This window comes from Anomaloglossus baeobatrachus, chromosome 1 (assembly GCF_048569485.1).
Source record: "Anomaloglossus baeobatrachus isolate aAnoBae1 chromosome 1, aAnoBae1.hap1, whole genome shotgun sequence".
Lineage (NCBI taxonomy): Eukaryota > Metazoa > Chordata > Amphibia > Anura > Aromobatidae > Anomaloglossus > Anomaloglossus baeobatrachus.
Genome location: NC_134353.1, coordinates 468,052,986 through 468,077,983, shown reverse-complemented (window position 1 = coordinate 468,077,983; position 24,998 = coordinate 468,052,986). Strand labels below are relative to the sequence as shown.

Below are 24,998 nucleotides of genomic sequence, written 5' to 3'. Positions count from 1 at the left end.
ATAGCTTACCTGTCTCCTGCCATGCTGAACTGCCATGTTTAACTGCTGTCCATTTTGACGATAATGCACTTGCACACACAGGTGCACCCAGCATGATGGAAATGTTTTGTCACTCTCTTGTCCTAATTAGTGATGGGCAGACACCGGACTATAAAAGTCCAGATCCGCTCAGTTTCAAACGTACCCGAGTACTGGGCCCGGAAATCTCAAGGAATTCTGAGTATTGAGCCTGATCTGGCACTCAGGTAACACAAAAAATAAAGGAAAAATAAAGGAAAAATAAAGAAAAAAATAAAGAAAAAATAATAAAGCAAGTGGCGTTGTACTTACCGAGTCACCGTTGTGGCTGTAACTGCTCCTGCAGCTGCTCATTCAATTCCCAGTCCGCGCATTAGCCTTCAGCATAGACTGAGTGATAAAAGGTAAAGAAAACACCCTCTTATTCCAAATGAAGGAGTTTTTTTGTTGTTTTGTGTTTATTTCCTTTCACTTACAGTATTAGTTACATAGGTTGAAAAAGACCTAGGTCCATCTAGTTCAACCTTCCTCCACCAATTATACATTTTGTCACTAAGTCATTTACAACCAACAATGTTTTGTGCACTGAGGAAATCATCCAGCACTAGGACTTAGTGACAGCTGTGAGCTGCAATTAACCCCTTATTACCCTGATTTCAACCACACCAGGGAAATTGGGAAGAGCCGGGTAAAGTGCTGGGATTGTCGCATCCATTAGACAATCCCAGGTGGCTGCAGGCTGCTATTTTTAGACTGAGGGGCCCAATAAGCATGGGTTTCCCCAGCCTGAGAATCCCAGCCCGCAGTTGTCGAGCTTTATCATGGCTGAGTATGAAAATTGGGGGGAACTGATCATCTGTTTTATACATTTTTTTTATTTAAATAATTTTTTAAAACCGCCTCATGCAGTTCCTCTTATTTTGATACACAGCCAAGATAAGAGTAAGGCTGGGGGCTGCAGCCTGTTGTAACCGTATGCTTGATCTTTGTTGGGTATCATAATATGGGGGGACCCTACACCACATATTTTATTTATTTTTATACCACATAGTATCTGTGATTAGAAGCAGTCAGATGCTGTCACTCAGGATGGTGGCTCATCTGACCACAACCACTCAGAAGCCAATGGGCTCGGGAAAGCAGTGCATATCCATGAAGACTAATGCACAGCCCCAGAAGTGAATGGGCGGCCGTGGGAGCAGTAACAGCTGCATCGGTGTGAAGTATGAAGTGCTTGCTCCTATTCCCCTATCCCTTCTTCCACTATTTTTAATTGCCAGATTCTGGTTGCTTTGGACACATCTGGCCAGACGCCAGTTCCCATGTATCTGGGATCAATTCTGGGCCAGAACCAGATTATTTTATTTTATTTTTTTTTTAAATCCAGTTAGATCCGCTGGTCCTGGTTATCTGCGAGTCCGTCCATCACGAGTCCTAATATTTTTAATATTAAATTAAATTTGTAGACATTTCTTCCTGACAGTATTATGATTACTCATTTTAAAACAGGATTATTTAGCAGTCTTTAACATCAGTACTGTTTAAATTCTTTGAAACTTGATATACAGTGGAACCCCTTGGTTTACGAGAACTATCCATTCTGGGAGTGTGTGGCACCCTGGACTAGCCAGGTCGTCACAGGTACTACAACACGACAAACCCCACCCCGAGATAGGCACATCAGCCAGACACAAAATCCTTGTTGCCTCCCTCCAGGGGCTGATGTCCACACCAGATGGGGTGGAGCCAGGCGGTTGGCCCCCACCCACTGAGGAGTTCACAGTCCTGGAGGCAGGAAAAGGAAGTCAGTCAGTTAGGGAAGTGAAGGAGAAGGAGTTAAGGAGTAGTGGAGTAGCAAACTGACTGTGTCCGGGTACGTGGCCCGGGCACTTGGAGCAAGGTTGGCAGACGGTGGTGGCCGTCTGCAGGAGAGGCGGATCAACGCGGAACCGTAGGACCGGGGAAGGACGGTGGCCCGCCGGTACCGAACCGGGGAGCGAAGTGAAGCCAGCACAAACCGGCAGGGCCTGTGGACCCCGACCAGGCTTGGCGTCGCCGTTAATAAGGTCAAATCCGTCAGTGACCGGAACCCCAGGGGTTTCCTAGCAGCCAAGACCCGATTGAAGGCAACCGTCCGACCAGCAAAAGGAAATACAGCTACCGCAACAGCTAGAGTTCCAAGGGCCAGAGCCTGCGGGCAAAAGGGCTCCTCCGGCACATACATACGCTGGGGAGCGGGTTACCGGTGGGAAGCCATCGGGACCGAACATCCACAAAAGGTGCAGGGAAAGGCAGCCACCACCAACCGTCCGGGAGAAGCCACAGCAGCCGGCTGCGGGATCCGTCCATCCAGCCGTTTGGTTTACCAGAGACTTTGCGTACATTTGTGGCTGAGTGAGTACAACCGTGCCTTCCGGCACCACGCTGCGCAGTCCCCGCGACCCTGCACCTTGCCAGCCCTGCCTCCCCGTCACCTCACCGGGCCCCGGGACCACCAACCCCTACCCACGGAGGGGGGAAACAACATCCCAGCTGCTCCCTACCATCACTCCCGGGATCCCCGTCAATAGCAGCGGTGGTGCCCAACCTCACCACAACCCGTGGGTGGCGTCACGGACCAAATCCCCAAACCAAACTACCCCCTTTCACTCACGGGCGAGGAGCGCCGCTCGAGTCCCCGGATCCGGCCCACCACTCGAGCCACCGAGCTGCAGCAGCAGCGCCGGACCTGAGCGTGGTGAGCGCAGTGCTCCGCCACCCGCGACAAGTGTGCTTGTAACTTGTAAACAAAGTTAGTCATCTAGCAAAGCAAAATTTCCCATAGGAAATAATGCAAACTCAGACAATTCGTTCCACAACTTGTGCAATGTCCCATCCTAATCCCCAATTGTGCCATTCCACACACGCACAAACACACACAAACACAGACACACACACACATTATGCTCACCTTACCCTTCGTTCCATCAGCGGCCTCTTGGTTCCTGTAGTCTGCAGGTATGTGTATCCTGTAACCATCGCGACCGATGCAGGAGCTTCCGCAGTCAGCGCTTCAACAGCAGATGTCATACGCAGGAGCCGCTTGCCTCTGATTTGCCATCACGCTGACGTCAAAGGCATGAGCCGCTTGCCTCTGATTGGCTAGTGCACTGCCTTTTACTGTAGAAGCAGCTGACAGTGGAAGGTCCTGCATCGTCGCGATGGTTACTGGATACACATACTGTACCTGCGGACTACAAGAACCAGGAGGCCGCCGAGGGAACGGAGGGTAAGGTGAGCATAATGTGTGTTTGTGCAGACTGCAAGAGCAGGTTAGAGCGCGGTGAAAGTACGGAACCGGAAGTGTGTGCGGTAGAGTTGAGCGCGGTTCGAGGTTCTCCAGTTCGCGGCTCGAGTGATTTTGGGGGCTGTTCTAGATCGAACTAGAATTCGAGCTTTTTGCTAAAGCTCGATAGTTCTAGATACGTTCGAGAACGGTTCTGGCAGCAAAAAGCAGGGCTTTTTACAGCTACAGTGTGCAGGAGCCAGAAGCTGGTAACCAAGAAACATCGGGTATCCAAGCAAAGTGCTTTGGTTAGTAACCCGATGTTTATCCTAGTTACGTGCAGGAAGCCCACACTTCCCCGCTCAGCTCACTCCGCCCCCTCCTGCACGCGGCATGTACACACACACACACACACACACACACACACACACACACTCTCACACACACACTCTCACACACACACTCTCACTCTCACTCTCACTCTCACACACACACACACACACACGTACACGTCCCCAGCCATGCAGTCCACGACACTGATGTCCTCCTGGCACTCTGCACACATGGTCCCGCTCAGCTTACCTGTGGTGATGAAGTCCCGACCTCAGCGCTGTCACTGTCCTCCATGGCCGCCACTTGTCACATCACCTTCTCTCGCTTCCGACCCGAGACTGACTAGCGGTGACATCACGGGCCTCTCGCGATACTTGGCTGTGAAGGCGGTGGTCATTGAACTCAGTGACAGGTGCTGTCAGCAGTGCAGGAGATCAGCGCAGGTAATGTACCTCGCTGACAGCAGCACTTGTCATCCCCTGCAGTGACCTGGGCTGACCCATTATTAGCTCAGGTCACTGCACTGCTCTCCCAGCCAATGGGGAACATCCTGCTCTTCATTGACTGGGACAGTGTGGATCGTCATGGCAACCCCTTGGATTACACCAGACCTGGATTTGTTTTTCTTTCTAATAAATTGGTTAAAAAGGGAATGTATTGGGGAGTGTTTTTTCAAATAAAAATGTGTGTGTCGTCTATTTTTTTTTTATTACTGACTGGATTGGTGATGTCGGGTATCTGATAAACGCCTGACCTCACCAACCCCAGGGCTTGGTGCCAGGTGACATTACACATCTGGTATTAACCCCATATATTACCCCATTTGCCACCGCACCAGGGCACGGGATGAGCTGGGGCGAAGCACCAGGATTGGCGCATCTAATGGATGCGCCACTTCTGGGGCGGCTGCGGCCTGCTATTTTTAGGCTGGGGAGAGTCCAATAACCATGGACCTCCCTAGTCTGAGAATATCAGACCCCAGCTGTCTGCTTTACCTTGGCTAATGATCCAATTTTGGGGGGACCCCTACGTGGTTTTTTTTTTTTAAATTTATTTATTTAATTTAAAATAACAGCGTGGGGTGCCCTCAGTTTTGGATTACCAGCCAAGGTGACGCTGCCAGCTGTGGTCTGCAGGCTGCAGCCGTCTGCTTTACCCTAGCTGGCTACCAAAATAGGGGGAACCCTACGTAATTTTTTTTTTCATTTTTTTTGGCTAAATACAAAGCTAAGCACCCCTTAGTGCCACATGAAAGGCACGAAAGGGTGCAAAATTACAAAATGCAGGAGAGTGGGACAGGACATTATGTGTCTTTCTGCCATTATAATGACAGAAAAGACTGATATGAAGTGTACAAGCACAGGAAAATCACCAGAGCGCTCTACGCTGTGAAAAGCAGTAGAAAATGGCACTGGAGAGAACATGTGACCGCCTCATGTAGGTTGAAGCTAAGGATCCTGGTTAAATTTATGTATTTTCCCTCCTTCAGTTTTTTTGCAGTTCACAAAAAAAACGGAAGGCACACGGATGACAGATGACATACGGGCCATCTACGGAACGGAAACGGATACCACACGGATGCACCCGTGAAAAAAAAACAGACTGTTTTTTGCAGACCACAAAAATGGATCGGTCGTGTGAATGTAGCCTTATTCTGATCTGCCGTTTATAAACAGCAGGCAGAAATAAGTGAATAACGCCCCCCAGGGCCAGAAAATCTCCAAGGTTTCAGGGCTAGCTGAGACCCTGGAGATCATGATTCAGGACGGTTTTTCCGGTCCCCGCTCATGTGATCACAGGTATACACCATATACCGATGATCAAATGACAGTGCCGGTAAAAAATTTTTTATCTCCCATCTGGCATGAACAAACATGATAAATCTCCTCTCCGGTCTTCTCCGGTCCCCTGGTGTCGCCAAAGTGCCCCCCCCCCCGATGCCCTCCCAGAAATCCAAGATGGCCGCGCGCACAGCAGCGCGCCTGCCGCATTCACCCTACTCCTCTGAATTCTGTCGCATGTGCCATGACAGATGCGACAGAAAACTCCTCCCCAGGCCCTGCCAGGTCACCCCCTATAACCCCACCGGTGTTCCCCGGTGTCCCACGGTACCTGTGCAGCGTTGATCCCCCCACGGCCCTCTCCTTCACAATAGACGCTGCCGCATGCACAGAGCGGCTGTCAGCTCAGCTTCCTGTGTTCAGACACAGTGAGTGGTGGTTATGCATCTGTAAGCTAAATGGGCGGCATGGTGGCTCAGTGGTTAGCACTGCAGTCTTGCAGCGCTGAGGTCCTGCGTTCAATTCTCACCAAGGGCACCATCTGCAAGGAGTTTGTATGTTCTCCCCGTGTTTGCGTGGGTTTCCTCCGGGTACTCCGGTTTCCTCCCACACTCCAAAGACATACAGTGCTATGGAATTAATAACGCTATATAAATGAATAAATTATTATTATTACTGCAATGCCCTGCTCATGAGGTAAGGAACATAATTGATCAGGAGAGCTATATACTACATTTCCAAATGGAGGGATTTGCTTTTATAGTTTCCCTGCTGAATGACTACCAAACATGAGAGTCCGTTATACGCCACAAGAAAACACATTAGTATTCATTCAGCTGGATAACTGGACTTAAAGGGGTATTCCATCTCCAAAATCCTATCCCCAATATATAGTAGGTGGAATAGCAATAATATCAGCAAATACCAATATTTGGAAATGTAGAATAGTTCTCCTGATTAGGCATGCCCTTACCTCATGAGCAGGGCATTGCAGCTTTGGTAGCAACCATTACAACATGGACTCTGCTGCTGTGGACCCGGGGAGAGTGAGTGCAGATTCATTGCACCCACACTCCTCACATGAAGGGTCTGCACTCCTAGAAAATGGGGGATACGTTCCCTGAGTGTCCCCCCCCCATATTCTAGATGGTCCAGAGTCGTCGTGGGACCCCTTTATTTTTTTTCTTACAATAAATTTCTTTTGTCGATTTTTTTTTTTTAGTACTGACAGTTTATGATGTTGGGTATCTAATAGACGCCATGACATCACAAACTGCTGGGCTTGATCTCAGGTGACTTTACAGCTAGTATCAACCCGATTTATTACCCCGTTTGCCACTGCACCAGGGCACGGGAAGAGCTGGGGTGAAGCGCCAGAATTGGTGCATCTAGTGGATGCGCCACGTCTGGGGTGCCTGCGGCCTGCTATTTTTAGGCTGTGAAGGCCCAATGGACTTTGGGCCTTCCCACCCTGAGAATACCAGACCACAGCTGTCCGCTTTACCTTGGCTGGTGATCCAATTTGTGGGGGACCCTACTTTTTTTGTGTAATTATTAATATTTATAAAATAATTATAAAAAAAGAGCCTGGGGGGACCTCCACATTGGATCCCCAACCACGGTAAAGCTGCCAGCTGTCGTTTTCAGGCTACAGCCGTCTGCTTTACCCTAGCTGGCTATCAAAAATGGGGGGACCCAACGTCATTTTTTTTAACTATTTTTTAAATAGAAAAAATTAATGGGCTTCCCTGTATTTTGATTGCCAACCAAGGTAACGGCAGGCAGATGGGGGTGGCAACCCATAGCTGTCTGCTTTATCTGCGCTGAGAATCAAAAATACCGCGGAGCGCTACGTCATTTTTTTTAAAGATTTATTTTTACAGCACTGATGTCCAGCAATCAAAATACAGGGAAGCCCATTTTGTTTTTAGTTATTTAAATAAATAATTAAAAAAAATATATATGGGCTCCCGCTGCATTTTTTGTATTGCTAGCTAAGGGTAATTCAAGCAGCTACTGGCTGCTAACCCCCACTGCTTGGTGTTACCTTCACTGGCAATTGAAAATCCAGGGAAGCATTTTTATTTTTTTTGCCATAAAACTACAAAAAAGGACGTGAGCTTCGCCATATTTTTGTATGCTAGCCAGGTATAGCAGGCAGGTGCTGGAAGAGTTGGATACAGCGCCAGAAGATGGCGCTTCTATGAAAGTGCCATTTTCTGAGGCAGCTGCAGACTGCAATTCGCAGCAGTGGGGCCCAGAAAGCTCAGGCAAACCTGTGCTGCGGATTCCAATCCCCAGCTGCCTAGTTGTACCTGGCTGGACACAAAAATGGGGCGAAGCCTACGTCATTTGTTTTCTAATTATTTCATGAAATTCATGAAATAATAAAAAAAGGGCTTCCCTTTATTTTTGGTTCCCAGCCGGGTACAAATAGGCAACTGGGGGTTGGGGGCAGCCGTACCTGCCTGCTGTACCTGGCTAGCATACAAAAATATATGGCGCTGTATCCAACTCTTCCAACAGCCCTGGAGCCGGGTGGCTTGTTGGGTAATCATGAGTTAATACTGGCTTTGTTTTCACTAGCCAGTATTAAGCCAGAGATTCTTAATGTCAGGCACGTTTGACCCAGCCATTAAGAATCTCCAATAAAGGGTTAAAAAAAACACCACACAGAGAAAAAATACTTTAATAGAAATAAATACACAGACACATTAGAGACTCCATCTTTATTACCCCCTGTCAGCCCTCCACGATCCATAGTCTTCTGTCTTTCTCGTTCAACAAATGCAGCTCTGCTCCATCACTGCTGCATGGGGGAAGACGCTGCTTCCTGTGCAGCCTTCACTCCGTGAGAGATCAGTGCTGCTGGCGGTGACAGACGTGTTACCATAGCAACAGGGCTCTGATCATGTGATTCCCGGAGCCGCGGTTAGTGGTGACGTCACCGCTAACTGCGTTGCTATGGCAACGGTGATCTCCGTTAATGACCGGCTGTTTCAGCCGGTCCCTAATGGAACGGGGAGTCGACCGTGTGCTAGAGCATGTCGCCGGTACACAAAAGTACAAAAGTGCAATGACAGGTCCTACATGACGCGTCATAGTCATGTGACCAGTCTGTGGCCAATGAGATAATAGCCACGTTGGTCACATGGCTATTTTGACGTCACGATAGGTCCTGCATCTCTGCTGGCAGTGCTGGTCACCGGGAGGATTCAGCGATCATCGGATGGAATAGCGGCAGGAGACAGAGTGCAGGAGGGATCTCGGGGACCGGTAAGTGTTATGGCAATGTTTATTAACTGTATGTGTACATTTATAATGCATTTTTATGTGTTTGTGATTGCCTCCCATTATATCCTATTGGTTCGAGTTCGGTTCGTCGGACGTTCGCCGAACTGAACGCGAACGAGACCTCCGTTCGACAAACCGAACTCGAGCCGAACCACGGCCAGTTCGCTCATCTCTAGTGTGCGGTGATTATTTGCTCGTACAGCAAAGCATTGCTCATAAACAGAGTTACAAATTTACAGCAAGCTTTGCTCATATAGCGAAATACTCGCACACCAAGTTACTCGTAAACCGAGGTTCCACTGTATTGGCTAATTTCTGAAAGCTTTTCCAGAAAGTTTCCATGCAGCCTTTATTTTTTTTTTTTTATCATAATCCTTTTTAAATCAATAACATTACCTTTCTGTGCCTTTCGATGGAAGCATAGGAATACGTCCTGTAACAGGAGGTAAGTGTCAGAATGATAGGTTTGTATCTTAGATCATTTGTCTTCCAGCAGGATAATGACCCCAAACATACTTCAAGAACAACCCAGAGATGGATGGAAACAAATTGAGGGAGAGATCTGGCCAATATTGAGTTCAGAACTAAATCCCATTGAATACCTGTGGAGAGATCTTAAAATTGCTATTGGGAGAATTCACCCTTCAAATGTGAGGCACCTGGAGCAATTTACAAAAGAGGAGTCCAAAATTCCAGTTGAGAGGTGGAAGAAGCTTGTTGATGTTTATAGGAAGTGATTGATTGCAAGTAATTATTCAAATTGGTGGGCAACCAAATTAAAACTGATATTAAATTGAGGGTGCCAATAATTTTGTCTGTCCCGTTTTTGGTGTTTTTTTGTGAAAATTATGTCAAATTGGACTTTTTTCCTCTATTTTTTGTGTTGTTTGAAAACACACAAAGGAAATAAATGGGTTTAACAAAACGTGTGATTGCGATAAGTTTATGGAAGAAATCGTTCATTTTAGGGAATAATTTCAAGGGTGCTAGCACTATCAGCCATGACTGTACATATAGTATATAAAGACTCTGTAATACAGGATATAGTGTAGAGCTGTGTATACAGTATGGTGCTGTGTATAAGTCAGAAACGGGAGCTGGAAGACAGACACACTGATTATTCTCAAAAATAGCACTTCACTCAAGTAGAGGGAAGGGGAAAAACAAAGATGTAGATGGTGAATATTGGAATGTGAATTTGCATTACTCCAAAGAAAACATGAAACATTTTTTGGGGAAAAAATAAGTTATTTTGCTAATAAAATTGGTCAAATTTACTTGAGCCCAGTTACCACGCCAAGCTATAACTCTCAGCTGGGTCCTAATCTAAATTTCTCCCTCTTTTTGTGTCATTCCTGACCTCTATATAAGGCCGAAGTCACACTTGCGTATGACTCGCACAAGTGCAATGTGAGAAAATCTCACATTGCACCGGCCCCATTTAAGACAATGCTGCAGCTCAGTTCTGCGAGTTTTTCCTCAGCCCTAATCAGACTGATGAAAAAAATTACAGCATGCTGCAATTGTCTGCAAGAGCCGTGTCACTCACACCCATACAAGTGCAAGAAAAATATCGGGCTGCACTTGGATGTCATTCAAATGCAGTGCGATATACGCACAGGCTGACAATGGAGGAGATGGGGAGATTAACCCTTACTTCTCCTCTGCAGCGCCCGCCCTCTCCTCCGCAGCTGTGACCCGATCGTAAGATTGGGTCACAGTTGCATGACACTCGGCTCACACTTGCAGCAGAGCCTGAGCCGAGGGTCATTAGCATATCGCATCCTTTGCTTTCGCATCAGTAGTGATACGCAAGTGTGACCCCAGCCTAAGGGCTAGAGAAGAACCTGCAAAATAAAAATGAAAACACCTGAGGTCACTGGGAGGAGTGCGCAGACAAAGGACATGACTCCATAATACAAAATAGAAGAATTGCCAGCACCTCCTAACCGGGACAGTCTGAACTGATGCAAACTGAGTATAGTATACATTATCAAAAATAGTTGCACTCAAGTACAGGGAATGGGAAAAATAAAGATGTATAACTCTCAACTGAATCCTAATCTAAATTTCTGCCTCTTTTCATGTTATTCCTGACCTCTATATAGGAGTAGAGAAAAGCCTGCAAAACAAAAATTAAAACACCTGAGGTCACTGGAGGGAGTTCGCAAACAAAGATTATTTTCACCCGCCGCAGCTGGCTCCGACACTGAAAACAGATGCAAATGCAGATATTGCATATTCGGTGGTGATTGGCTGGTCCTCGAGGCAACATTATTTTTCCAGTTTCCGTTTGTACTGTGAATGGCAGCCTTTATATCGTATGCCCAGTTAAAACTTTGGAAAAAGTAAGAAAATCACGGACTGTGTATTTTCTGCTCAACACTACGGATGGCACAAAAAAGATCCAGGTTATAATAGACTGTCCATGTATACATTTATGGACGGTTAGCAACCCAGATTACTATAAGAACACTGGTCCTTCTCCCAGAGATCTCTTTAACACCACTACAGGTGCCCAATGTATAAGAGATAGTGTCGCGGGCGGAGGAGGGGACGCCGTGCTCTCCCACTGCTGCTCGGGTCCGGCTGCCACGGCTGCTGCGGCCTGCTGCTGCTCGGTGGCTCGACTGATGGGCCGGATCCCGGGGACTCTAGCGGCGCTCCTCGCCCGTGAGTGAAAGGGGGGTTTTTGGGTGTGGGGATTGTTTGTCCGTGACGCCACCCACGGCTGTGGTGATTTGTTGACACCACCGCTGCTCTATATGGGGATCCCGGGAAGGATGGTATGGAGCAGCCAGTTGTTGTGTTGCCCCTCCGTGGGTAGGGGTTGGTGATCCCGGGGCCCAGTGATGAGGTGGGTGATGCAGGGCTTGGTGGGGTGCAGGGACGCGGGGGCAGCGCTGTGCCTTGAGGCACTGTGGTACTCACTCAACCTGAGACGTTGACACAGTTCTCGGTAAAACACACGGCTGGAAAGATGGTTCCCACGGACGGCTGCACTTGCTTTCCCCAGTAGGTGACAGTGATGTCCCTTTTCCTGCACCTAATGTTTCTGTGTTGGTAGCGATGGGTTCCCACCGGTAACCCGCTCCCCGGCTTGGATATGGGCCGGAGGAGCCCTACTTTGCCCGCAGGCGCTGGCCCTGAGAAACTGGTGCCCTGGCGGTGGCGGTGTCTCTCCTCAATGGTTGGACTGTTGCCTTCAATCGGGACTTGGTTGTTTGGAGACAGACGTCCTCTTCACTGACGGATTTGGCATATTCACGGCGACTCCTAGCCTTGCCGGGGTCCGAGAGGCCCCTGCCCTGGTGCTGACTGTTCTTCGTATACTGCTCCAGACCACCGGGCCACTACCCGTCCGCGGTCCTTCCAGCAACCTCCGAGCAGTCACTCCTGCGGACTATCACCGCCGTCTGCTGACCTTGCTGACACTGTCCTGGCACACAGCCAGACCAACTTCAGGCTTTTCTACTGTCACTTCAGCTTCTCTCTTTAGCTTTACTTCTGCTTCCTTCCACTTCACTTCACTTTCCTCCACTCGACTCTACTGTTTACTCCTCACTCAAGCTCTCCCTGAGCTAAACTCTAACTCCCTGGTTCCTCCCGCCTCCAGGGCTGTGTACTCCTCGGTGGGCGGAGCCCACCGCCTGGCCCACCCCCTGGTGTGAACATCAGCCCCTGGAGGAAGGCAACAAGGATTTTGGTAGCCTTGATGTTCCTAACTGGGGTGTAGGGTGTGGTGGTGCAATGACCTGTGACCCCTGGCTTGCCCAGGGCGTCACATTCCCCCTTAGCAAAATGCAGACCGTCCGCGGGCTGCCCGCCCAACACCGGTTTTATTTTCTGTAAATGCATAAAAAGGTAAACGGTAACATTTAGATCATAATATCATCCCATAACGGGAGGCACATTTCTTAAACGTTGCAAAACGGTTTACGGCTACGGTTTCCGCTCTCTCCCACCCAAGCAACCTGGCCCTGATGCTGCCCCTAAAACCCAGGCAGCACCCCTTGACCCAAGTCCAGCACAAGTTACCCGAGCGGGATCTGTCCTTCCCCTCCAGAGGGTAGCCACCGGTTCCTGTGGTGGCTGGGCCCCAGCCTGCTCTGCTGAGGGCCCTCCCTCCAACCTGCCTCTCCGGAGGCGGCAATTGCGGAAATGGTAATGGTAAAACAACTTATTTACAAGCCACTAACATTTGTGGTTGCCCTGCAAGTTCACGGGCTTGTCCATGGAAAGTCCTCCATGCAAAACTTTCAAACGGTCCCCACGGGGACTATGGTGCCGGCAACGGCCGGTTTTCTCTCCATCACGGCTGTAGACAATCTGATGAAACTTCGGTAATCATTTTTGCTTATCATTCTTTTTCAACAAACTTTTTCAAACAAACACAACTCAGTGGTGGTCCCAATGGGGACTGGACAACGGTGCTCCGCTGCCCTTACTCCGGACTTTCAGCTTCATCTGAGGGAGAGGGTGCAGGACTCACTCGGCTCTCCTGGCTGCCCCTCAGTTTGGCATCTAGGGCGAACCACCCCCTCTCTCCACAGTGCCGGGTATACTGCACTATGTCACCCGGCATCAGGTTACGGCCGGGGTGCTCCTCGGGCAGGTGTGCATTCACATCCCGCCGGGCTATAAACACTTCGGCCTCCAGGCCCGGTTCGTATATAAACCCATAGCCCCGGCGGACATCAAACCGCCTCACCTGTCCTTCATACAGCGGTCCCCGGACACGGAATGTTGCTTGCCGGAGGTTCTCCTTTTCTCTAATTGCTCGGGCCACCAGCTCCGCCTTTTTCCTCTCTCTCTCACCGATCTCCAGGCCCAGCGGTACCGGCTCCCTGTCCCAATACGGTGCTGCTGCGAGCTCCGGCGCACGGGTCGGGCCCCGCGGGACATTCTGGACGTTGCCCACTGTCAGGGATCTGGGCGACAAGTCCCGCGGTGTCTTGGCCTTGGGCGCCACCTTGCAGCGACAACCCGGCGCTACCTCAGCCGAGGTGTCGGGGATGGGCACAGGGGCTTTCCGCAGCTGGGCCTCCGGCTTGGAGCGGGTCATCGGCTCCGGCTCGGGGATTTTCTCTGGAGACTCCTCCGGTGCGGTTTTCGGAGCCTTCCAAGGCAGCACCTCCGGTCGACTATGGGCTCCGGCTGCAGGTCGGCCCGCCTGGGCGGGCATGCTGGGTGATGCTACCGGTTGCGGTGGTAGCAGGCCTAGTGGCGGGGTCACAGCTTCCGAGACGAGTGGCGAGGGAGGCAGCGGGGGGAGAGGGCTTGGACCGGGTCCCGCAGCCGCGATGTCCGACCCTTCAAGGGTATCGGGGCGTGGGTCACTCACCCTCCCTTTCTCCGCTTCCTCCTCGCGTCTCCGCACGGTCGCTATAACGTCCGCCATGTCGGTCTCCCACTCCTCCATGAGGAGCTGCATCTTAACCTGCAGCCGTTGGTAGAGCTGCGCGGTCCGTATCTCCACCCACGCCGCGGTTCCAGGCGCGGGGGCTACGGTGTTGCGGGACGGCATCCACATGCTGCTGGCGCCTTTTCCCAGGAACAATATGTCTGCAGAGTCCTGGCGTCCCTGCTTTTATAGCTGCTCTCACATGCAGCCAGCCGCCATCGCGTCCCCCTTAGCTTCTTTCCACCCCTCCTCTATTGGGGCGGAGTTTTGGCCTTCGCGCCTCTGCTACTCGAGAAGACGCTCGAGCGGGAACTTTTCGCGCCAAAGATGGCGACTTCCGAAATTTTTCAGCCGGATACCTCTGGCGGTCACAAGGCGCACCTCTACCCAACGGCAGAGCGGTAAGATCCTGTTTGTGACGCCAAGTTGTCGCGGGCGGAGGAGGGGACGCCGCGCTCTCCCACTGCTGCTCGGGTCCGGCTGCCGCGGCTGCTGCTGCTCGGTGGCTCGAGCGATGGGCCGGATCCCGGGGACTCTAGCGGCGCTCCTCGCCCGTGAGTGAAAGGGGGGTTTTTGGGTGTGGGGATTGTTTATTGTTCGTGACGCCACCCACGGCTGTGGTGATTTGTTGACACCACCGCTGCTCTGTATGGGGATCCCGGGAAGGATGGTATGGAGCAGCCAGTTGTTGTGTTGCCCCTCCGTGGGTAGGGGTTGGTGATCCCGGGGCTCAGTGATGAGGTGGGTGATGCAGGGCTTGGTGGGGTGCAGGGACACGGGGGCAGCGCTGTGCCTTGCGGCACTGTGGTACTCACTCAGCCTGAGACGTTGACACAGTTCTCGGTAAAACACACGGCTGGAAAGACGGTTCCCACGGACGGCTGCACTTGCTTTCCCCAGTAGGTGACGGTGATGTCCCTTTTCCTGCACCTAATGTTTCTGTGTTGGTAGCGATGGGTTCCCACCGGTAACCCGCTCCCCGGCTTGGATATGGGCCGGAGGAGCCCTACTTTGCCCGCAGGCGCTGGCCCTGAGAAACTGGTGCCCTGGCGGTGGCGGTGGCGGTGTCTCTCCTCAATGGTTGGACTGTTGCCTTCAATCGGGACTTGGTTGTTTGGAGACAGACGTCCTCTTCACTGACGGATTTGGCATATTCACGGCGACTCCTAGCCTTGCCGGGATCAGAGAGGCCCCTGCCCTGGTGCTGACTGTTCTTCGTATACTGCTCCAGGCCGTCGGGCCACTACCCGTCCGCGGTCCTTCCAGCAACCTCCGAGCAGTCACCCCTGCGGACTATCACCGCCGTCTGCTGACCTTGCTGACACTGTCCTGGCACACAGCCGGACCAACTTCAGGCTTTTCTACTGTCACTTCAGCTTCTCTCTTTAGCTTTACTTCTGCTTCCTTCCACTTCACTTCACTTTCCTCCACTCGACTCTACTGTTTACTCCTCACTCAAGCTCTCCCTGAGCTAAACTCTAACTCCCTGGTTCCTCCCGCCTCCAGGGCTGTGTACTCCTCGGTGGGCGGAGCCCACCGCCTGGCCCACCCCCTGGTGTGAACATCAGCCCCTGGAGGAAGGCAACAAGGATTTTGGTAGCCTTGATGTTCCTAACTGGGGTGTAGGGTGTGGTGGTGCAATGACCTGTGACCCCTGGCTTGCCCAGGGCGTCACAATAGCATTTCCCTTTTAAGTTGAACACATCAAAGAGTTCAGACCTTGCAGATGATCAGCTGCTCTTATTGTTCAGGATGATGTACACTTTTATGGTTTTCTCTGGGTGACCTTTTGGGCCAAATCTTGTGCGAAGATACTGTGTTGGTGAACATATATCCAAAGACCTTCTCTGAAGACTTCTGTGCATGTAGAAGATATTGTGGTACAACTTGCTGCTTGATCTGCACACTCCCCACCATAGCTTGGGAGAAGGCGTAAGTGGTTCAAAGTTAGGTTCAGATGGATGAGGGGGTTGTGTGTGGTCCCCACTGTAACACTCAAAAAAATTGCAATTTTACAGTAGTTAGCAAACTATTCCGTATAAGTACAACATCTGTAACATACCCCAAACATTTTAGAAGCTCCTTGCTTTCTTGGAGCTGTTTCTTTCTAAAGCTTATTCACTTCTTTAGGTAATGTGGCTTCTTATGAATGGGACATAGCCGATTAGGGTTTTCAATTTTGTTGCGCTTATCTAGAGCTGGTTTAGGTATGGAATGAATATCAGTCTGTTTCACTGCTACTTGACCCCTTTATTTCTGTTTGTTTGTGGACTCTCATTTTTAGGAGGAGATGAACCAGGTCCGCTGGACTTTACATAGGAAATGCTTGGGTCAGTCTTATACTTTGCAATATTTCTGATAAGTAGGAAAACTAAGGAAAGGAGACACAATATTCTCTTTTGTATGTTATCCAAAATGTAATTTACTTTTTGTTTAACATTATTTGGCAACTTGGAAACTATTAGGTTTAACCCATGAGTAGTCTCCAGCTAGTTGAGCCAGGTCAGTGCATATTTGCCATGACCAGCTGGAGTCCCTAATCCTTTGGAATTTTGAACTGTTCTTTACTGGATATTTCTGGAAAATCCTGTAGTCACTTAGTGCGTTTTCACTGGCTTCAGGACTACCAAATTTTTGTTTTATTCTCTCCTGTGCAGCCATGACACCAGTTGCTGGATTACTTATGTGGACAGATCTGAGTCTCTCTCTGTGGAATGTGGTTCTACCCATCTGATCAGCAGATACAGCTCTTTAGCAGCATTGATGTCGAGCTCACTAATTACAGTTCTAAAGGCGCATTTCAAACCTCTCTAAATCTCAGGTTGATCACTGAATCCTGTGAGACTAGTCTTAGTAAGTTCTCGGCAAACCATGTACATTGAAAAGTTAGACATGTCCGTTCGCTCTGATTTTGGAAGACCATTGCTGGCTGAGTGGTACTACTTGTGGGGTCTATAATGTCTTCACCTAAAAATGCAGGAAAGTATGGTGCGGCTTAGGTGTTTAGTCCAGTAATTGGTCTGCTGTGCATAGTCTCTGCCACATGTGAAGCTGGACCTATGTGGTCATCAGGAGTATGGTGACTTGCCAATATATTGTTACATGTAGGCTTTTTAATGTTTGGAGTTTGCTGAGGTGGTGCAAACTGGTATGCTCTGGTGCAAGAACTAGGTTCAAGGTAGGAAGTTAGCAATTTAGTGATAGGCAAACTCTAACTGTAAGTTCAGGGTCCGTACAGGTTACCTAGTGTCCGTGCATGGACCCTGAACATGGACTTCTCAGGGAAGTCTGTGTTACTGTTTGGGTTTCGCCACCCGGATGATTAAAAAGAAAATAAGGAATAAAGCAGGACTATACAACTTACCAACCTTCTCCGTGAGTGTAACATTACTTCCGGTCTGCTCATTAACCTTCATATTCACTGCTTCGCCCTCCCACCGTCAGTCCCGGCATCTATGATTGATTGCAGTCAGACTGCGCTCCCACCCTGTGTGACATGGTCTGCGATTTGGTTTGAATCACCCATGCTGTCTGCATGCCTATAGTGGTGTAAAAATAAATTGGTGTAGGATCCCCTCATATTGTGATACTCAGTGCAGATAAAGCAGATGGCTGCAGCCCCCAGCTGTGTGCTAATTTTGGCTGTGTATCAAAATACAAAGGACCCTATGTGGTTTGTTATCAATTATTTAAATAAATGAGGAAAAACGGTGTGCAGTCCCCTGCGTTTTGACCCAGCCAAGATAAAACCAGCAGCTGGTGGCTGATATTCTCAGGTGGGGAAGGCCCATGTTTATTGGGCCCCCCAAGCCTAAAAATAGCAGTCTGCAGATGCACAAAATTGTCACATCAATTAGATGCAACAATTTTGGAACTTTACCCGGCTTATCCCAATTGTCCTGGTGTGGTAGCAATCGGGGTAATATAAAGGAGTTAATGACAACTCACAGCTGCCACTAAGCCCTAGATTAGTAATGGGTAGGGCCTATGAGACACCCCCATTACTAATCTGTAATGAAAAGAAATCCTCACAAACACCGAAAAAATCCTTTATTTGAAATAAAATACAAAAAATCCTTCTTTATTCAATTTATCAACTTACCAAACAACCAGATCCAACGTAATCCACATGAGGTCCCACAAAGATTCCGGTTCTGCTACATACTGAAGTTGCAGTGTGTGGACATATTACAGAACATGACCACCTACTGATGCTTTAGATAGACACTGACTGAGCTGCAGCTGTGAACAGAGGTGTCACAGAGTTTATCTGTGGTCACAGCTGGAGGTTCCCACTGTACTCTACCTGTGACCACAGGTAAACTCACCTCAAGTGAACTCATTCAGTTCAATGAGACCTGCATCTCCTGGCAGAAAACCGAGGTTTTTGTGCCACGATATGCAGATTTGGTGCTAAAATGTATACACCAAATTCCTGCAAAAATATCTGCATTTCCTGGCAAAAGAAAGCATCAAAATGATGTGGTTTTGATGACTTTTTTTTTTTTTTTTTTTTTAACATAAAATGCAGGAATTTGGGTTATAAATTTCAGCACCAAATCTGCATCTAGTGGCAAAAGAAAGCACGGTTTTCTGCATGGGGATGAAGGGCTCATTTAACTGAATGATTTCACCTGAGATGAGGTGGCAAAGTGTCAGTATTGTCACATCTAAGGGATGTGACAATTCTGGGTTGCTGCAGGTTGCCATTTTTTGGCTGGAGCGGACAATTAACCATGGACCCCAAGCCTGAGAATACCAGCCCCGAGCTGGCTTTATCATGGCTTTGTGTCGCAATTTCAAGCCTGTAGCCATTTGCTTTATCTGCACTGGGTGTCAAAATATGGGGGACCCCTATGCCAATGGTTTTATTTATTTTTACACCATTATAGGGATGCAGACAGCATGTTTGATTCCAACCAATCACAGACACTGTCACACAGGGTGGGGACAAGGTTTGACTGCAACCAATTACAGATGTTGGGATGGTGGATGGGGAAGCAGTGAATATGTATGAGAGTTAATGAGTAGACCCGGGAGCAGTGTGACAGTAGCATGGGAGACTTGGTAAGTATAACTGTCCTGCTCTAATCCCACTAGCCCTTTCTACCACCATTTTAGAGCACAATGTTCAGGCCCCTATTGACTAATATGGGCTTTGGCGTCTGGACAGTTGTTTGGGTTTAAGTCCGATCCTGAACTGGCCCCCTTTTTTTTTTTTCCCCACAAACATCTGCGGGTTTGCTCTTCTCTATTGGAGGTGCATTGTACCGACCTTGTATGCAGGACGCTATAGGAGGATCTGTGTCCTGGTGCCTTGGAGCAATGTCTGTATGCTGTATGATTCCCAAGTCGTGGGACATGATAGTAGCTTCCAAAAGGTAGGTAGATCACAGTAAAGTGTTGTATATTCAATTTGTAAGTTATGATAGTGTTGTGGCATAAGGTTGGTGGATATTAGCAATTTAAAAAAAAAAAAAAAAAATCTTGTTGTGTGATGATGTATTTGTTGTCCTTATTTACAGAAAATACATTGGGCTTTGAACATGCCTAGTGAAGACCAAGATGTGAAGGCCCCAAACCCCGACAAACAGTAGGTGTTTATCTAATATACCTATAGCGCTGTGGAATATGTTGGCGCTATAGAAATTAAACTTATTATTATTATTATAGATAGGTAACGGGTGTGACTGATTATTTTATGACCCAAATGTTACACCTAAGGCTGTGTGTGCACTTTTGCATTTTTTCATGCGTTTCCGCAGCGTTTTGAACTCTAGCGTTTTAATGCCAAAATGCATGCGTTTTCATTTGCAAGCAAAGTCTGTGGGAAATTGGGCTTTCTTGTGCGCACAATGCTGTTAAGAACGCAGCGTTGCAGAAAATTTGGCAAAAACTCAGCGTTTAAAGAAGCAACATGTCAATTGTTTTTGCCATTTTGGCAGCGTTTTGCTAACATTAGAGTCAATGAGAACTTTCAAAACGCAACCTAAATCAAAATCCCAGCATTTTACATGCTTTTTTGATGCAGAAAACATGCTTTTTTGACAAAATAAATGCATGCGTTTTTTACTTTATAATAAGGGCATGATATGTCCCTTTACACACACACAGTCCGACAATTAAATTAATGAAAATCCATATTTTATTATTTGATGCATAAATATTATAACAGTTATAATTTTAATAAAATTAGCTATTTTGTGCATGATTTTAATTGATATTTGTTATAATATTTTTTTCCCATTTTTTTTCAGTGTTTGAATGTTTAAACTTTAGTAGTGTATTTGTATTCAAAACGCATCTGACTGTAAGCAATCAAAAAGCATGTAAATCGTTGTAAAAACGCGGCTAAAACGCGGTAAAAACGCAAGTGTATTTTTAGCATTTTTGGGGTCAAAACCAAATTTGACAGACAATTTCTGCCAGAGGATGCATTTAGAACTGCAACTAAACGCAAAGTGCGCACATAGCCTAAAAGTATTCATTTCTATTGCAACTGGTAGTCAGGTGTGTCATTATACAAAATCAGATCAAGTCAATTTAATATGAGGGAGGGAAGGCTGACAAATTATCATACTTACCGTATTTTTCGGACTATAAGACGCACCTGACCATAAGACGCACCCTGGTTTTAGAGGAGGAAAATAGGAAAATAAAATTTTAAGCAAAAAATGTGGTCATGACACAGTTATGGGCCGAGGATCTGCTGCTGACACTGTTATGGGGTAATGTCCTGCTCATATACTCCCCAGCCTGCTCATATACTCCCCAGCCTGCTCATATACTCCCCAGCCTGCTCATATACTCCCCAGCCTGCTCATATACTCCCCAGCCTGCTCATATACTCCCCAGCCTGCTCATATACTCCCCAGCCTGCTCATATACTCCCCAGCCTGCTCATATACTCCCCAGCCTGCTCATATACTCCCCAGCCTGCTCATATACTCCCCAGCCTGCTCATATACTCCCCAGCCTGCTCATATACTCCCCAGCCTGCTCATATACTCCCCAGCCTGCTCATATACTCCCCAGCCTGCTCATATACTCCCCAGCCTGCTATATACACTCATCCTCCTCATATACTCCCCAGCCTGCTCATATACTCCCCAGCCTGCTCATATACTCCCCAGCCTGCTCATATACTCCCCAGCCTGCTCATATACTCCCCAGCCTGCTCATATACTCCCCAGCCTGCTCATATACTCCCCAGCCTGCTCATATACTCCCCAGCCTGCTCATATACTCCCCAGCCTGCTATATACCCTCATCCTCATCATATACTCCTCATCCTCATCATATACTCCTCATCCTGCTCATATACTCCCCATCCTGCTCATATACTCCCCATCCTGCTCATATACTCCCCAGGCTGCTCATATACTCCCCAGGCTGCTATATACCCCCATCCTGCTCATATACTCCCCATCCTGCTGATATACTCCCCAGCCTGTTCATAATATACCCCTATCCTGCTATATGCCCTCATCTAGCTCATATACTCCCCAACCTGCTATATACCCTCATTCTGCTCATATACTCCCCAGCCTGCTATATACCCTCATCCTGCTCATATACTCCCCAGCCTGCTATATACCCTCATCCTGCTCATATACTCCCCAGCCTGCTATATACCCTCATCCTGCTCATATACTCCCCATGCTGCTCATAATATACCCCTATCCTGCTATATGCCCTTATCCTGGTGTATGGCTGCATCCTGTGGCACATAAAAAAAATAAACGTTCATACTCACCTCACTCCTGCAGCACCGCTCCTCTTACCATCTATGTCAGCGGCAGCGCCACTGAATGCAGCCGTCCCCCTGCAGCATCGCGATGTCCTCCGGTGGTCTGTGCCGGCGGCTGCGTGTGGGGAGATAAGGTATGCACACCAGTGACTATGTAAGGGGAATACATGCAATAGCAGAAACTGCTGTGTGAATACTGACTTGAAAAATCCAATAGCTATTTGCAAGAGTGAAAATGTGAAAAATGGAATCTGCATTACTGCCATGAACATATGAATCAAGAGAAATTTAGCTACTGAATTGATCAATGCAATAGAGCCCCAACACTACGCCAAAGTATTTCTCTACGTTGGGGTCCCTAGCTTGTGTGTGTCCTCTCATGCAGTTAAAAAACTTACCGTGTATGGGAAGCTGAGACCCAGGCTATTTATGCGTATGATATGGATTGGCAATAGGTGTGGATTGGCGGCTGCGTGTGGACACGTGCGCACAGCGATGACGTCATCGTTGTGCGCGCCGCTAGTCACGCAAGTCAGCTGACCGGACAGACGGGAGGAGGAGCGATGCTGCAGGGGAACGGTGAGTAATGTGTACTGATTCACTGCCCCCCGCACTGATGATGATGCGCGGGGGGCAGTGAATACAGCCGCACATTATCACTACTGGCTACAGTTGCCAGGGATGATCATGCGGACCGACTGTTTATCCCTGCCCATCCTCCCGCCCACCTGTCAGTGCCTGCTTCACTGCTGAGAGATGGGCGTGCATAAATGAGCGGGCCCACATGGTCATGGCAGGCTGCTACAGCCTGCTCGTGCCCCCGATGACCCGCTCCACCGCAGCACCCTCATTCCCCGCAGCCACAGTCAGACCATAAGACGCACCCCCAACTTTCCCCCAACATTTGGGGGGAAAAAAGTGCAACTTATGGTCCGAAAAATATGGTATATCACCTATACTATTTTAGACTGAAGAGCTACTGTATTTAGGAAAGATGTCTGATATTTTACATGACCTATTTCTTTTCATTAGCACTTTAGTTACTTTTTTTTATGCTCATCTTTTTTTTTCTTTATTTTTATGTTCACCACAGTTGATGGAATTCAGGATATCCAAATATTTTCATCTGATTCATCATTTGAAAATTTTTGAAAAGTCACAAAATGTTTTGCAAAAAATAAAACATGCAAAGTTTTTGCTTTGATAAATTTCAAGATGAAAATTTAAAAGCTTTTTTTTTATTTTTCACAAACTACTTGAAGCACATGCATCATTTTGATGAATTTGAAACAAAAACATCAGAGATTATTCAATAACATAAAAAGTGACGTCTAAAAATTGCAAATGATGAATTGAGCCAACGTCTTATTTTTAATGTGTGCAGAACTGCCTCTAACAATAGTTTTACACCTTCAGCTGCAACCTCCAGAAAGAATCCGCTGCAGAACCCCAGTCTTTATGGAATAATCTACGTCGCACCCCAATTCGCCAAGAGAAAAGAGTGCACTTTAATTTAGAGACTGTAAATACTAAGGATTGTTTATGTGAAAATGGACAACCTTGCCACCCAAAGGAGCTGGAAATGAAAGAACTGGAGATGAAAATAGAAGGCATGAAAGATCAGTTAAGAGCTGCGCTGGTGAGAAAAAGTGAGCTGATGGTCATCCTGCAGCCTCCGTGTAACCACAAGCAGCCAAAGACGGACGGAGACAGATGATACACTCCTTGGCTAACGTACCTGGTCTAGTCAAACGCTCTACCACCGAGCTTACAGTGAGGAACTTCAAGCAGTTCATTACTGATGGATTGTTGCATAAGGCACAATACCTAAATCCTCAGATACTTACACCCTAAGAACATTGTGCCATGCATAATAAAGTAGATGAACACCAGAACACCATGCAAGCAATTAACATGTTTCAAAAAAAAAATCATATGATCATCTTTTTCTGGAATGAAAACATGCCATTTGTCTTGTTTATTGTACAAATTACACCATATTTGTCTATTTTCTTTTTTTTTCTTTATTCTTCCTATGTAAAAACTAATTTTGTTATTGTTGAAAAATGGACACAAGGTCATTGCAGGATATAATGGCACAAATTTGGAAAGGCATCCGACTACGCCAATGTTCCACCATGAACTGAAAGAAATGTCCCATCCTGATCTGCTTTCTTATAATGGTAGGATCTGTTTTAGGCCTCATTTATGCAGTTATGTTGAATGCATATTCCTCATCTGGTTGTAATATCTACTGATATTATCCCATAGGAGATCAAGGCAGATGCAGTCAAAATGTTAGACCATGTTTATGTAATGGAAGGGATTTATCAAATTGGTGATATCATCATGTGTTACTCTTGTTGGAAGATTGCAAGCATTAACAAAAAAAACTTGAAACTTCATTGACATCAATGGGTGCTGTAAGATCTTTCATTTTCTTTCTAGAAATTACTATTAAATTCCGCCATCAATAACTACTGGTCACAGGGATCCACACGCACTTAGTTTGTCACTAAGTGAACTGACAAAACACCTACAAGTTTATACTCATTGATGTTAAAATAGCACAAAAAATGTGCTGATTGTCTGCTAGAGTCTCAGAAAAAGGTTAAAAGTTTCATAAACACACCAGACTCCTAAACCAGGTGTCGCCCACCCCATCAGTCACTGCAGAGAAGGGTGAGCAAATGAAATACTGGCACTCACAATGAAGTTTTCTTTGTGATTCCTTCGTGACTAATGTATTTCAAATTTTCAATTCCATTTCAAATAACGCATTTCGGCTTTAAATCAGAAAAGCCTTCTTCAGATATAACCGAGTATATAAACAGGTTTATATAGCTATAAATAGAACACCGCGCATCCAACAGGGATCTAAACATGGAAATCCTAAACAAATGGCATCCAATAGAAACTTAAGATACTTCTAGATCAAGTTAGGTAGCAGACAAAATATTGCTGTATAGTATAGACCACAATTTGCACATTGGTGATCAGGTCACGCAATACGGGTAACACTCAGATACCAGAGGGCAGAAGGTGTGCGTGGTCCGTGAGATAGAAGCAACTTTCTTATACGAGCTAGGTGTGAGTGTGGCTTGCTCTGAGTTGCGTTGTCTAAAGCGGGTGGTATAAAGACGCGAAAAACAT

At 47.5% G+C, this 24,998-nt stretch overlaps 1 protein-coding gene across 2 annotated transcripts in view; it reads left to right on the top strand.

Moving 5' to 3' along the window:
- Positions 1-24,602, top strand: part of GRIN3B (glutamate ionotropic receptor NMDA type subunit 3B) — a 426,090-nt gene extending 401,488 nt beyond the window's left edge. For both annotated transcript variants that reach the window (XM_075314677.1, XM_075314668.1), the window contains exons 8-9: positions 19,621-19,688; positions 23,262-24,602. In XM_075314677.1, coding sequence (XP_075170792.1) covers positions 19,621-19,688; positions 23,262-23,562 — 369 coding nt within the window. In that variant the 3' untranslated portion in view covers positions 23,563-24,602. The remainder of the gene's footprint in view (positions 1-19,620; positions 19,689-23,261) is intronic.
- Positions 24,603-24,998: the final 396 nt, after the last annotated feature.